The 14,493-nt window shown below is 36.1% G+C and overlaps 1 protein-coding gene across 1 annotated transcript in view; it reads left to right on the forward strand.

The window, feature by feature from the left end:
- Positions 1–572: 572 nt before the first annotated feature.
- LOC145589529 (UDP-glucose:glycoprotein glucosyltransferase-like) overlaps positions 573–14,493 on the forward strand; it is a 29,161-nt gene continuing 15,240 nt past the window's right edge. The window contains exons 1-13 of the mRNA XM_081646133.1: positions 573–924; positions 1,569–2,009; positions 2,363–2,516; positions 4,527–4,698; positions 5,296–5,369; positions 5,793–5,889; positions 5,970–6,082; positions 6,206–6,321; positions 7,234–7,291; positions 12,769–12,921; positions 13,038–13,136; positions 13,232–13,390; positions 14,356–14,424. Of these exons, the coding sequence (XP_081502259.1) occupies positions 764–924; positions 1,569–2,009; positions 2,363–2,516; positions 4,527–4,698; positions 5,296–5,369; positions 5,793–5,889; positions 5,970–6,082; positions 6,206–6,321; positions 7,234–7,291; positions 12,769–12,921; positions 13,038–13,136; positions 13,232–13,390; positions 14,356–14,424 (1,866 nt within the window). The 5' untranslated portion in view covers positions 573–763. The remainder of the gene's footprint in view (positions 925–1,568; positions 2,010–2,362; positions 2,517–4,526; positions 4,699–5,295; positions 5,370–5,792; positions 5,890–5,969; positions 6,083–6,205; positions 6,322–7,233; positions 7,292–12,768; positions 12,922–13,037; positions 13,137–13,231; positions 13,391–14,355; positions 14,425–14,493) is intronic.

Below are 14,493 nucleotides of genomic sequence, written 5' to 3' on the forward strand. Positions count from 1 at the left end.
GTCGGGTAATTTTTTTTTAATTTTTCTTAATTTATTTTCTAAATTTTTTTTTATTCTTTCGAATAATCATATGTTGCCATGTGATCTCGATAACCTGTTATATTAGGTTGATGATCGGCTGGGAGTGGGACATTAAAGTTGGAAATAATCCAAAGTTGGGATAATTAAAAGGAAAATTTGCAAATTGCAGTCATTTAAAGTTGGTAATTTGCAAATTGAAGCCATTTATTAAAAAAAAAATGCAAATTGCAGCCCAAAAGTTGTTATAAATTGTAAATTGCAACCTAATTTAATTTTTTCATTGGTTTGCGTGTCGAAAAATGTACGGTTATGTTTTTAGCGGTCATTTTAGTCCTGCCCATAAATCGATACATTTTGGATATGCAAAACAAGACATTGATGTTATTTTTTGCTAATTCCGAGCTCAATTCAGTTCCTTAAGAACTAAAACGACACCTAAAACCTTAACCGAATATTTTTTAACATGCAATCCGATAAAAAAGTTAAATTAGGTTACAATTTACATTTAAAGAACTTTTAACTTGCAATTTACAATTTATTTTAAATAGTCAATTTTATAATTGGACTCTTAAACCCCTCACCGCAAAAGTCTTTGTTCTACAATCTACACCCTCGAAATTTCCAGTCTAATTATTGTTTCCAAATTTCGAATGACTAATTTATCCCAGTCAAGTGAGTGTGTTCGTTAAACGGATCCCAAAAAAACAAGGAAAAAAAAAGCTTAATCTCAAAATTAGATTTGATGATGGGAAACTATGATGGATCAAAGTTTTGGGTTTTGATAATTTTGATTTTCATTTGCATTAGCGGGGTTTTTGTTTCTGCTCAATCTCATCGTCCCAAGAATGTTCAGACTGCACTTCGTGCTAAGTGGGAGGGTACTCCTCTTCTTCTGGAAGCTGGGTATGATCTTTTGTATTTTTTTAATTTTTTTTGTGAATTTCTAATCTTAATGTATTGATATGTTTTTTTTTCTTCATTTGGGTATTTTTTTTTAATGGAAATTATTATGGAAATTAATTGATTTATAAGTTTTATGAGTAATTATGTTGATGATTGTTATTTTTTGAATCATGATGCATTTAGTTTTGATGAATTGTAATGAATAATATGTCATTGGTGGAACTTAGTTTATGTATAAAGTTTAATGCTTGGAAATTATGACGGGTTTCAATGATTTTAGACTTTGCTTATTGTTTAGTGAAGTATTCTGAAGAATTTGGACCATCAATTTTAAGGGGATTTAGTGATATGGGTGTCTCTTTTTAATGTTACTGATGTCTTTCTGTGCTTTTGTGGCATTGCAAATCTGTATACTGTCAAAGCGTCAAGGAAATAAGTTGAATTTACGAGATTGGTTGTTTTGTTTATAAAGTGAACAACTGGCCTCAGTGGTTTATGGTCAATTGCATTTATTTTCGTGGTGTCGATGTCAAGTAGTTGCTTTATGGCATTTTTTTACGTTTGACAATCATAATATGCAAGTAAGAGTAGAAGCTGCTTTATCTTGTTGAGTAATTATTAAAGGGTCATCATCATTTTGACAGGGAATTGCTGTCTAGAGAGTGGAAAGACCTGTTCTGGGATTTTATTGACGTCTGGCTTCAACATGAGAACGATGCAATTGATTCAAACACAGCAAAAGGATGCATGGTTAAGATTGTTAAATATGGGCGCTCTTTCTTGAGTGAACATCTTGGCTCCATGTTTGAATTTTCTCTAACTCTCCGATCAGCATCACCTAGATTAGTCCTATATAGGCAGTTAGCGCAGGAATCTCTATCTTCTTTTCCATTGACCGACGAAGCTGTTACGAATGCTGGTGATGTAGCTTCAGATTTGCATGATACAAATACAGGGAACAGAAAGCCTGACCTCCTTCTTGTAGGGGTGAATCCGAAGAGTCCAGGAGGAAAATGCTGTTGGGTTGATGTTGGTGCTTCATTATTTTTTGATGTTGTTGAATTTCTAGAATGGCTGCAGATCCAGTAAGTATCTTCCATCCCTTGATGATAAGCCACATTGATATAGGATCAGACGATCAGTTATGAAGAATTGAGTAAAAACAAAACTCTAATATTCAAATGTTTATTAATTCACCATTGTATTGTAGTAAGTTTTTGGAGTTCTTGTTAAGGGTATCAATAAGGATAGTTTGATAATTTAAAGTCCTACTAAAATGTAGGAAGCTTCCTATTATCTAAAGAGGAGCTAATATAGAAGTGTGGCCTAATATAGTGATGAAGGGAGGATACAAATACGAAGGACATAAGAGTTGCGGTTCTGAGCTTGAATATCTCCTACTGTAATGTTACAACCTTACATTGTTTGATTGTTGCAGTGGCGGGGATTCATCTCAGCAGCCTGAACTTTTCGAATTCGATCATGTATACTCGGTTTCTAATAGTTCAAGTCCAGTTGCCATTTTATATGGAGCTTTGGGAACAGTATGCTTTAGGGAGTTCCATGGGGCACTTGTTAATGCTGCCAAAGAGGTACTCTCTATCTTGAAATGCTCTCTCTATTGTTTCATGGGGTACATTACTCTTTGCTAGTCATGATGATTATTTATAGTTTAGTACCATAAGCTAGGAATTTCAGTCACATACACAGTGTGCTCATGGCTCATCATGTGGTGGCTTTTGTTTGTGCTGTAATTTGATGACTTTTTGGGCTGTAAGATTTCTTATTTGAAGTCATTTGTATAATTTCATCTTAAGTTTGGGAACCCACCATGAGAAAGTGTTGTGTTTCCCTGAACATCTAGCCTGTTGTATTAATTAAGGGATTTTCCATCTGGTACCACTAAACTTCTGTCTTTTCCATATGGTATCCAAATATGTTTTCTCTTCCAAGCGGTACCACCCAAGTTTATAGTTAATCAATTCCATAATACTTTAGGAATTAAAACGTTAATTACACTGTTATACAACCAAATTTAAGAAAAGATGCTTTAAATAACCCAATTATCAAGCCCACCCACCCACTGAACTTACCACTCAAGATTCCCCTTCTTCAAAATAAAAAAAATGATCTTTCTTCTCTCTTCTCCCATGTCTTTTCAGTTGTGCCATATATACTCCAATCAGTTTGAAAAAAAGATAAGGAGGACCATTTACTCTCTTAGCCGATGAGTATAACTTGCTGTAAACATTTGCAAATAACAAGACCCTCTGAGTAGTATTGAATCTAGGATCTTTATCTGATTTTCCGAACTCTGCCAAAAGCAATGGCTTTCGGAAAATGTTCTGAGCGTCCACGATGTGGGATGTTAACTAGTTATTCATAAAGGCAAGTTCAGATTGATCATTTAAGTTAGACAACCTGTTGATTTGCAATTAAATCAATAATTAGGATTCTGAAAGTAAAATTAAAGTCATGAATTTTGAATCAACCCAATTTATTCAAAATTTGACCTCTAATTAACTCTTCCCCCAATTTCAAAGCTAATTCACATGAAATTAACAAGAAATTCACCGGCAAAGTCAGCAAAAAACAATAAAATTGACAAGGAATTCAAATAAAAACCAATTACAAAAGCATATAAAAAGCCCATTAATATAAACATGAAAATAAAACTACAGAAACTTTCAATGGAGATAGAGAAAAAATGAATTTGAAAAGGAGAAGAGAGAAGAAAGTCATCAGCCTGAGTAGCGCATAGGACATATGAGAAAAAAGGAGGTCGGTGCTCGATTTCATTTCATCTTTGTTACTTGTGAGTCATGACAAGAACAAAGCAAGAGGAAGAGGCGAGCATAATTCTGCCATAACAAAAGCTAGAAGAGGAAGAAAGAGGAAAGGATGAGTTGAATTATCCAAGAGATAGTAACACTTGTCCTTTCGAAGACAATTGGCAAGGACAAGGGTTAAAACGTAATTTTTGTCCAGTTATCTAACTCAAATCTAATTGTGTAATTAACTTTTAATTAACGGAATATATTAATTAACTATAGACTTGGGTGGTACCGCTGGGAAAAAAAAACATATTTGGGTACCATATGGAAAAGACAGAATTTTAGTGGTACCAGATGGAAAATCCCTATTAATCAAGCTGATTGGACCAAATAATCTGATTGACTGAGTCAATCAAATTGCACCAATGGCTTATTGAAGGATTGGTAGTTTGTGGATTCCATGAGTGGGTTTGATATTTGTGCGTTTATAAATTCGCTATATTGGAGAATACTCAAGCAGCAGCTTTAGCAGATTAAATAACAGATGGTCAAACGACAAACAGGTTCTTGAGAATCAAAAGAAAATGCATCTAAATCTCCATTGAAAATGTCATATATACTTTTTTTTTGTATAGTTCTATTGCAGCAAGCACAATTATTCACCCCAAACAGAAGACGCTTGCTAGATTGTCTGAAAAATAGAGGACACTTGCAAGCAATGCATCTTTGAATTGTCATTGCTGGTTACTTTTATTTATTTATCTTATGTTTACATCACCTTAATATATATAATGCTTCATGAGCTGATATCTGGTTAGCAATTTTCAGGGAAAGGTTAAATATGCTGTTAGATTTGTATTACCTCTTGGTTGTGAAGTGAATACTAGCCATTGTGGTGCACTTGGTACCAAAAGTCCTGTAAACTTGGGTGGCTATGGTGTGGAGCTTGCCTTGAAAAACATGGAGTATAAAGCTATGGATGATAGCATGATTAAAAAAAGTGAGTATGTTTTATTCTTCTCCATTAGCACACACGAGTGGTTTAGCATGACTAGGATATTGCCATAATGATCTCCTGCTGTCTGGCTTGATTCAATGCAACTGAAATTTTTGAATATGAATAATTTGTTATTTAAATTTTTTATTATTCACGCAAGTAGTGCACTTCCATCTATCTAGTTTGTAATCATATTAGACATCTATGCAGTGCATGCAACCTCATAGATGACAAAAGTGTAGATTTAACATTTTTTTTTGTTGTTGTTGTTGCTGTTGTTTTTCTTCTTCTTTTGGTCGTTGATTCTGCAACTTGTGGCATCTTATAATGCTTTCCACTCTAACTTTCTTGTAAATGTCTGCATTTATAAAGCCTTGATTGTATTTACTTCAATTTCTCTTTGTTACTTAAGCAATCTACGAAAATATCTGCTTACTTTGTTTCTCCAAGCTTCTCACAGAGTCACAGTATATTTCTTTCCAATCGAGTTTTTTTTGTAGGTGTTTTGCATGCAATCACCATAAGTGCTCTGATATTTATCTTAAAACAAAAGTTTTATTACTTTTATTTGTTATTGGAATGACAATTTTTTTTTGCCAGGTGTTACTCTTGAAGATCCTCATGTAGAAGACCTTAGCCAAGAAGTCAGAGGCTTTATTTTTTCCAAAATACTGGTTTGTGAGCCTAAAAACTGTCTCAATATATTCCTTTATCTTTCCATAAATTGGTTTGTTTTGCTCTTTGTATTTTCGAATGAGCTACTTTGATGCATATATTATTTCTAGGGATTTTTCAGTAACTGTTAAATAAAATTTGTCAGCGTATTGACTCCATTATTGGGTTTTTGAACTCTCTGGTTTCATCCTTATTCTATTTGTAGACTTATGCTGTCATTTTCTTACATTTGAAGCAGAAGTTTTTAAGAAAAAGTGTGTGAGGGCTGTAGAAGAAACTCTAAATCTTCAATCTGAAGTTTTATTTGTTCCTGTACCTATACAGATGCCTGATGTCAGGGTGTTTTATTCTTGCTAAATAGTTATCTTGAGTCTAAAGATATTAACAATGTGCTTATTATGACTTTTCTTATCATTATGCAGGAGCGTAAACCTGGGCTCTCCTCTGAGATTATGGCTTTTAGGGATCATCTTTTGTCATCCAGTGTATCAGATACTCTGGAAGTTTGGGAATTGAAAGGTAACCAATGGTTGACTACAGTTTCATTGATTAGAGTTGTAATTGAACTGAAAAAAAATGAACCTGATTATTAAATACAGATCTGGGACATCAAACTGCACAGAAGATTGTCCATGCCTCTGATCCCTTGCAAGAAATGCAAGAAATCAATCAGAATTTCCCTAGTGTTGTTGCATCATTATCAAGGATGAAGGTATAGCTCATTATGGTTTACAAATATATGCTATTAATAAATGTCCTTATATCCTTATCTCTTGAAAAGATAGCTCAAGTTATTTCTTCAGCATCAGAGCTAATGGTACTCGTATGCATGCAGTTAAATGATTCTGTGAAAGATGAGATACTTGCAAACCAGCGAATGGTCCCTCCTGGCAAGTCCTTGATGGCCTTAAACAGCGCTTTGATCAATATTGAAGATATTGACCTTTATTTGTAATTTCTCTTGTTAAATCATTCTCTGCTTCCATTTTTTATTAGCACAGAGTATGTTTTTTGCTGTCTTCTTGAGTTAATTTATTTCTTCTCCCCTGTGAGTTAAATGATGTGGCATTTCAAACTCTTAGTCTTTCCTCACCGTGTCCAATAATATTGGTGTTGTAAGAGGCGCTTGAGGGTTCACTCGTCACTGCTCTTACTTTGTTCTGTTGTCTTCATCTTTAATTCAAAAATATGAAACGATTAATTTAACTTTAGTTGCAAATTTTGAATAAATTTGGTAAGGTTGGTAGAAATTTGATGATTTTAAAAGAAATTTGAAGAAAATTGGAGGAATTTTGGAGAGACAATATAGGGGTGAGTTTGTGTTTTAGGAGAGAGAAAGTTGTGTTCTAAAATGTTTATGAGTCTTCTACAAAGAGCTATGAAATTCTTGTTATTAACAAGATTGCCATTCCTTATATTCATTGAGATAATTGATAGAGATAATTTACAATCTAAACCACAAACCTCTTTGAATTACATTTAGCGGTGCAGTTTGGTTTTAGAAATATTTGAAACCACATCTAAACCGCAAACAACGTTTTGGTCCAAATTCCAAACCACCCTGCAATTTTCAAACCACAAACCCCCAAAAAATGGTTTGGTTTGTGCTTTCATGTGGTTTAAACTGCACTCTGAATAATCCTTGTCTACACATGAAGGATGTAACTTGTTTTATAATCCTGTATCAGTGTGTTGACTCCTGGCCTTGCTTAACTGTTCAATATTTCTATCAATACATTTCATGTTAGTCCCTTCATTTGTAGAAAAGTTTTAGTTCTCTCTCAGCTGGTTCATTGATTCTGTTTCTACTACATTGTCTTTATTTTCAATGAGTGTTTCTATATATCTTATTTTGAATCACAGGTTAATTGATTTGGTGCACCAGGAGTTGTCATTAGCTGATCAATTTTCAAAGCTAAGGGTATGGTTGCTTTAAGCTCTCCTTATTTTCTCATCCTATTTCCTTACTATGGTAACATGCACGTTTCAAGATGTGGCTGTGATGGAGAACTTTAAACAGTGTATTATCTTATATTATAATGTGTAAGTGATAAGAATAGTGAGGTTTCTCAAGATTTTATTACAGAAATAAAGACCTTCACTTTTATGATCTAAGAAATAATTGTGCTATTAAGACCATATTATGGATGTACTTCCTCCGTTTCTTTATAGTTGCAACATTTTCCTAAACTAGAAATGTCACAATAGTTGCAACACACTACAAAAGGAAGGTTTTTATGGTGAAAATTGTACTATTACCTTTATTTAAAGAATGCTCATGACCCACTTGATTATACTCCTAACAACCTATTAAACCCATTTTAAGTGTATTATATCACGTAAGGTCCACTTTTCTTAGATACCGTGATAAAGTGTGTGTTGCAACTATAAAGAAATGGAGGAAGTATCAAATTCCATAGTCCATCAAATAACTGAATTGAACTTACTATCTTCAGAGTACTGGAGCAAGGGGGTATTTGACCGGATCATCACAATGTTGATCACAATGATACTGTGATAGTAAATGTTCAACAGGATTCAAACTCCTCATAGTACAATAAAATATGTTGGAATTTGGCCATAACTTCACCAGTAGAAAACCAGTAATGAGGAAGCCTGGGAGATTTGGAGGGTAATAGTCTTTAAGTTTGATGGAACAACAGGAAAGTTTTGTAATTGTTCAGGTCACAACAACATGATATTGAGAGTTGAAAACATGAAAAAGATATCAAGTATGGAAAATGATAGGCCAAAAAGCATACAGCCTTATCAGAGAAGTAATGATTAAGTATAAGATTATTAGGACTTAATATATAAAGTGTTTCATTCATATTGGGACTTACAGTTACTTTCTATTTTGCGAGTAGCATTCAAGTTATGCATACCCCACTACAAACTATTATATTTAGAAAGGAAAATTTGTCTAGAAGGGACATATATGTTTACTATTTTGTCTGGAAGGACCTTATTTGTTTAAAGTGGTCTAAAAGGACCTTATAAGTTAATTTTGTTGTTTGGGCGGCAATAATTGACTTTTTTCCTCCGACCTCTCATCAATCAATCAATCAATCAATCAAAGCCTTAATCCCAAAAGTGGGGTCGGCTAACATGAACCAAATTTGATTATTCCGTGTAGTCATCAACATAAATCTTTCTCCTCCATCCCTTACGATCCAAAACTTCATCCTCACGTAAATCCATGCACTTCATATCCTTCCTCACTCCTTCCAACCAAGTCATCTTTGGTCTCCCTCTTCCTCGTTTAATCCCTCCATGGTCCCACTCTTCCACTCTTCGCACCGGTGCACCCTCGGGTCTCCGTCTTACATGTCCAAACCAACGCAGACGATTTTCCCTTAATTTATCTACAATGCCCGCCACACCTACTTTCTTGCGAATAACCTCATTTCTGATTCTATCTCTTAAAGTGTTTCCACACATCCACCTTAACATGCGCATTTCCGTAACCTCCATCTTTTTAATATGCTCTTTCTTAGAAGCCCAACATTCTGTACCATAGAGCAACACTGGTCTTATGGCAGTCCTGTAGAATTTTCCCTTCAACTTTAAGGGAATGCTGCGGTCGCATAACACTCCCGTGGCCGCTCTCCATTTAAGCCACCCTGACTTAATCCTGTGGGTCACGTCTTGATCAATGTCACCATTCTTCTGGATGATCGACCCTAGGTACTTAAAACATTCACTCATGGTCAAATCCTTTCCATCCAAACTCACCACTTCATTGCTTGTCCCCCTCTGAGTGCCAAAACGACATACCAAATATTCAGTCTTACTCCGACTTAGCTTAAACCCTCTAGATTCCAACCTTTGCCTCCATTGCTCCAACTTGACATTAACCCCATCCTTAGTCTCATCCACCAAAACGATATCATCTGCGAACAGCATACACCATGGAACCTCATCTTGAATTGGTCTAGTTAATTCATCTAGAACCGTTGCAAAAAGAAAAGGGCTTAATGCAGACCCTTGATGCAATCCGATTGTAATAGGGAAATCTTTTGTCAACCCTCCGCATGTCCTCACATTTGTTGACACATCCCGATACATATCCTTAACTAGGTCTACATACCTTCGTGGGATACCTTTCTTCAACATTGCCCACCAAAGTATCTCTCTTGGCACCTTGTCATATGCCTTCTCTAAATCAATAAAGACCATATGAAGATCTTTCTTCTTTACCCTATAAAACTCCATCATTTGTCTTATCAAATGGATTGCCTCCATAGTAGATCTCCCAGGCATAAAACCAAATTGGTTATCTGAAATGCTTGTGCATGCCCTCAACCTTTGTTCAATCACCCTTTCCCACAACTTCATAGTATGGCTCATAAGCTTAATTCCTCGATAGTTAGAACAATCTTGAGCGTCTCCTTTGTTTTTATAAACCGGGACCAAGGTGCTCTTCCTCCAATCTTGTGGGATCCTTGTAGCCGTCCATATCTTGTTGAAAAGGTTTGTTAACCAATCAATACCAATCTTACCCAAACACCTCCACACCTCTATCGGTACCCCATCAGGGCCAACCGCCTTCTTAGGTTTCATCTTCCTCAGTGCAATCTCCACCTCTACTCTCCTAATCCTTCGCACATACTCCATGTTGATTTCTTCATCACTCATAGAGGTATCTCCTATCACAACTCCATTACTTCCATTAAATAATTCATCGAAGTACCCCTTCCACCTGTCCTTGATGCCCTCCTCTTGCACTAGGACCATTTGGTTCTTATCTTTGACACACTTCACCATGCCAATATCCTTCCTTGCCTCTTGTCTTCTCTTTGCCATCTTATAAATGATCCTTTCTCCCTCCTTGGAATCAAGCTTTTCATAAACCTCCTGATATGCCTTTTCTTTTGCTTGGCGAACAGCTGCCTTTGCCTTGCTCTTAGCCTCCTTATACGCTGCAAAGGTTTCATCACTCCTACATTTTCCTAAGGCTTGATAGCATTCCCTTTTTTGCTTAATTACTGCTTTCACCTCTTCATTCCACCACGAAGTATCTCTCTGTACCGAAGTTCTTCCCCTTACTTCCCCTAAGACCTCTTTGGCCACTCTTAGGAAACAGTTCTTCATTCGTAACCAAGTCATGTCCGGATCCACCTCTCCATCCCAATCCGCTTCTTCAATTACCTTTTCTGTAAAAACCTTAGCTTTTGCATCCCTTAGGGTCCACCATCTTATCCTTGGTTCTTCTTGTCTAACTTTTTTCTTCGCCTTCTCTTTCAGACGAATAGTCATTACCAATAGCCGGTGTTGGGTGACCACACTCTCCCCTGGGATAACCTTACAGTTTATGCAACTTTGTCTATCTATGCTCCTTGTGAGCAGGAAGTCTATTTGAGTTGCATTTGCTCCATTCCGAAAAGTTATCAAGTGTGAATCCCTCTTCTTAAACCAAGTATTAGCCAAAATTAAATCATATGATTGGGCAAAATCCATAATAGCTTCACCACCGGCGTCCCTCTGCCCATACCCAAAGCCTCCATGGACACTCTCATAGCCATCTCGGCTCGCCCCAACGTGCCCATTTAGATCCCCTCCAATATATAACTTCTCTGAGTGGTGGACACCCTGCACCACCTCGTCTAGGTCCTCCCAAAATTGTCGTTTCTCTTCTGCATCTAAACCCACTTGGGGAGCATAAGCACTGATAACATTCACAATCTCCTTGCCACATAGCAACTTCAGCCTTATCAACCTATCGTTCTTCCGATAGACCTCGATCACCTCTTTTGCCAACCTCTCATCGAGAACCACACCAACTCCGTTCCTAGCTCCACCATTCCTTGTTCTGTGGCTCGTTTCTTGCCCAACATACCATACCTTATACCCCAAAACCAAGCCTCGAGCTCCTTCTCCTGTCCATCTTGTCTCTTGGAGGCACATGATGTTCACGCGTCGTCTTTTCATTACTTCTACCAATTCTGCTGATTTTCCCGTAAGAGACCCCACATTCCAAGAACCAATCCGCAAACTAAATTCTTTTCTCCCACGCTCCCTCCTGATCCCAACTCCAAGCCCTTGATTATTTGACACCACAATTGGGCAATATGGCGCGTCGCTTCTTGGAATGTGGGGTCGCTTCCTCCGACCTCTCATGTGACCTTAAAAAATGACCCCTTTTTCCTTTTTTCCATGATTTCCCTCAAATTCCCTTATTTTGATTTGTGTCATTTGGGGATTAGAAGAGAGAGAAGGAGGAATTGGAGGGAGATCGTGGAAAAAAAGAAAAGGGGGTCAATTTTTTAAGGTCATGTGAGAGGTCAACGTCGGAGAAAAAAGTCAATTATTGCCGAATGCTGACCTCAAGGTCCCCCTAAACAACAAAATAAATTTATAAGGTCCTTTTAGACCACTTAAAACATATAAGGTCTTTCTAGACAAAATAGTGAACATATATGTCCATTCCAAACAAATTTTCCATTTAGAAATTGGGGATGAAAATGTCATTATTCTTGAAGATCCTATTGCTAGCGGCATTTTTTTGAGTCATTGTAGTGGGTCTTGCTTAATATCACGGTCCCAAAGAAAAAGGCACAACATCAAAAGAGTGGATTAATTCAAGTATTTTAGGGTTAGGGGTCATCTTGTTTACCTACTTGTAATGGAATAATATGAGAATTCCATACTAGGGAGGCATGGAATGGGAATTCATCCCTTTCTGCATCTGATTTAAATAAAGAATGAAGTTGTGAATCTTGGTGGTTGGGCCATAAATCTTGGGGTGGGGTCGTAGGGGTATTAAATGACATTTGAGGTGATGAAAGGGGATTTTGATACTGCTAATAAGATTCACTCTCAAGAAAAACCAAACAAAAGAATTGAGTGCAAACGTGTAATTCATTTCGTTCCACATTAGCTACCATCTTTGGATTTTGATTTATGATGGCCTATTCAAGTAACTCATTAAACTGTTGGCCTTTCTTGTTTTTAATGAAGTAGCATAGTGTCCTTGCATATGAGATATTGGTATATATATTGTATTCGATTTTGATGTTGTGGATGACATTTTGACAGCTCTGACTATAGAGGAGTTCAGAAAAGAATAAATATTCATCACTATCACTATTGATGTTCATGCTGTCATTGATATGCGCATTCTTAGTGCTGGGAAGTAAAACTATAATTGTTGTAGTAGGCCAGTGGATATATACAGTTAGCAAAATCTAGCCTCTGGAACAGTCTTTCCTTATTACTTCCATTACATATTTTCGCCATTTCCGTACGCATGAATTTAGTGCTTTTGAATGACTTTGTAAATAAGCATTTCATTTAACATATATTGCACTGAAAAATGTTTTGCATAAACTGTTTACATACTGATCAGTTCTAGAATTAACTTTGCTAACTTGTGTGCACATTCCTGATAAATTCTAGATTCCTGAACCTGCTATAAGGAAACTACTTTCAACTGTGCTGCCTTCAGAATCAAATATGTTCCGCATTGATTTTCGCTCAAGTCATGTTCATTATATCAATAACTTGGAAGAGGATTCTATGTACAAACGATGGCGTAGCAATGTAAATGAGGTAGCATTCATTTTTTTCCTCTGGTTCTGTTTTAATTTTAAATATGCCTGTTCTGTGATTGTTTCGCAAGATGGTGAAATTTGAGTTTCTGACAAGTGATATCACAACATTTGTAGATTTTGATGCCAACATTTCCTGGACAACTACGGTACATTCGCAAAAACCTCTTCCATGCAGTTTATGTTATTGATCCTGCCACCTCTTGTGGACTTGAGGCAAGAATTTTTGTAGCCCACATTTTAGTTTTGTTTAATCAAGTTTTCTGGGTGTTGCATGCTGATTTCTTCATTCAATTTGTTTCACACTTCAGGTGATTGAAATGATTGTCAATCTATATGAAAATCAATTTCCAATGAGATTTGGAGTAATTTTATACTCCACAACATTTATTAAGGAGGTTGAGAAAAATGGTGGGGAAAATCTTGCAGATATCAGTGTCAACTCAACAGATGAAGACATCTCTAGTTTGGTACTGAACTATTTGAATCACTTTTTTCTTTCTAGTTTAAGGTTGATGATGCTAAATTTTACTAGATTTTAATATTAGGCCAGTAATGCTTTTACTATAATTAATGTCTCACTTGTGCCCTGAACGAGTCGACTCAAAGCTGGCCTAACCGCCTAAGTGACTTAAAAAGCTTGACATATATGGTATATGCATAAGGTGGTATCAATGTATAGAAAGGGTGTGTAGGTGGAGGGCAACAAGGGTCATGCTGCTATCGATCTAGGCCAGGATATTTGAATGAGGCATATAGAACTGCACTGAGGTGCATCCTGATGCCCTTGAAGCACACCATAACTCTTTTTCCTCACAAATATTTTTTTTACTAGTATATAAGACAGATTCAGCTATGTGTTTTGATGTACTTTGCTGCGTATATTTTGGGACTTTGGGAGCGGGAACAGTGATGGTGGGAGAGATGATTGCTAGGCTTTATATTAGGATATTTATCAATTTACCGTCTATGGAGATATCTAACAAATACTATCTTGCTTTCTCTTGCATTACTATTGCTTTTGTTATTGTTAATGTTCTGTTTCCTTCCAATTTTCTTATAAATTTTAAATAAATTTCTTTTCACTTATCATGCTTTAATGATTGCGACTTTGAGAGTTATAGCTGAAGTAGGGGAGCACTACCTGCAGGTGCTGTGCAAAATATGGTCTCACCTATTATTATATTACAGTATAATCTTACTAACCTGAAGCAATTGTCCAAAAATTTATGGTATAACACAGGTGTTTTTAAGGTTTTTTGTAAGTCATTATGTTTCTGTTATGGTATTGTTTTTACATGCCAAAACATGTTGATATTCTGTTTAGTGACATTTTTATGTTTACCAATTAAGTGAATGTTTGGCTGGTGTTTGGACTGAATATACATTCCCTTATTTATTTTTATTTTATTTTTTATCTCTTATTCCCTTGCAGATTATTCGTCTTTATATTTACATTAAGGAGCACCATGGGATGCTGACAGCTTATAAATTTTTGGGCAATGTAAGTTTGTCCTCCGCGCACTTTATAGTTAAGGAAATGTTGTCCATGGAGTTGTAGTTTAATTGAGAG

Source organism: Chenopodium album, chromosome 17, assembly GCF_948465745.1.
Source record: "Chenopodium album chromosome 17, dcCheAlbu1.1, whole genome shotgun sequence".
Classification (NCBI taxonomy): Eukaryota; Viridiplantae; Streptophyta; class Magnoliopsida; order Caryophyllales; family Amaranthaceae; genus Chenopodium; species Chenopodium album.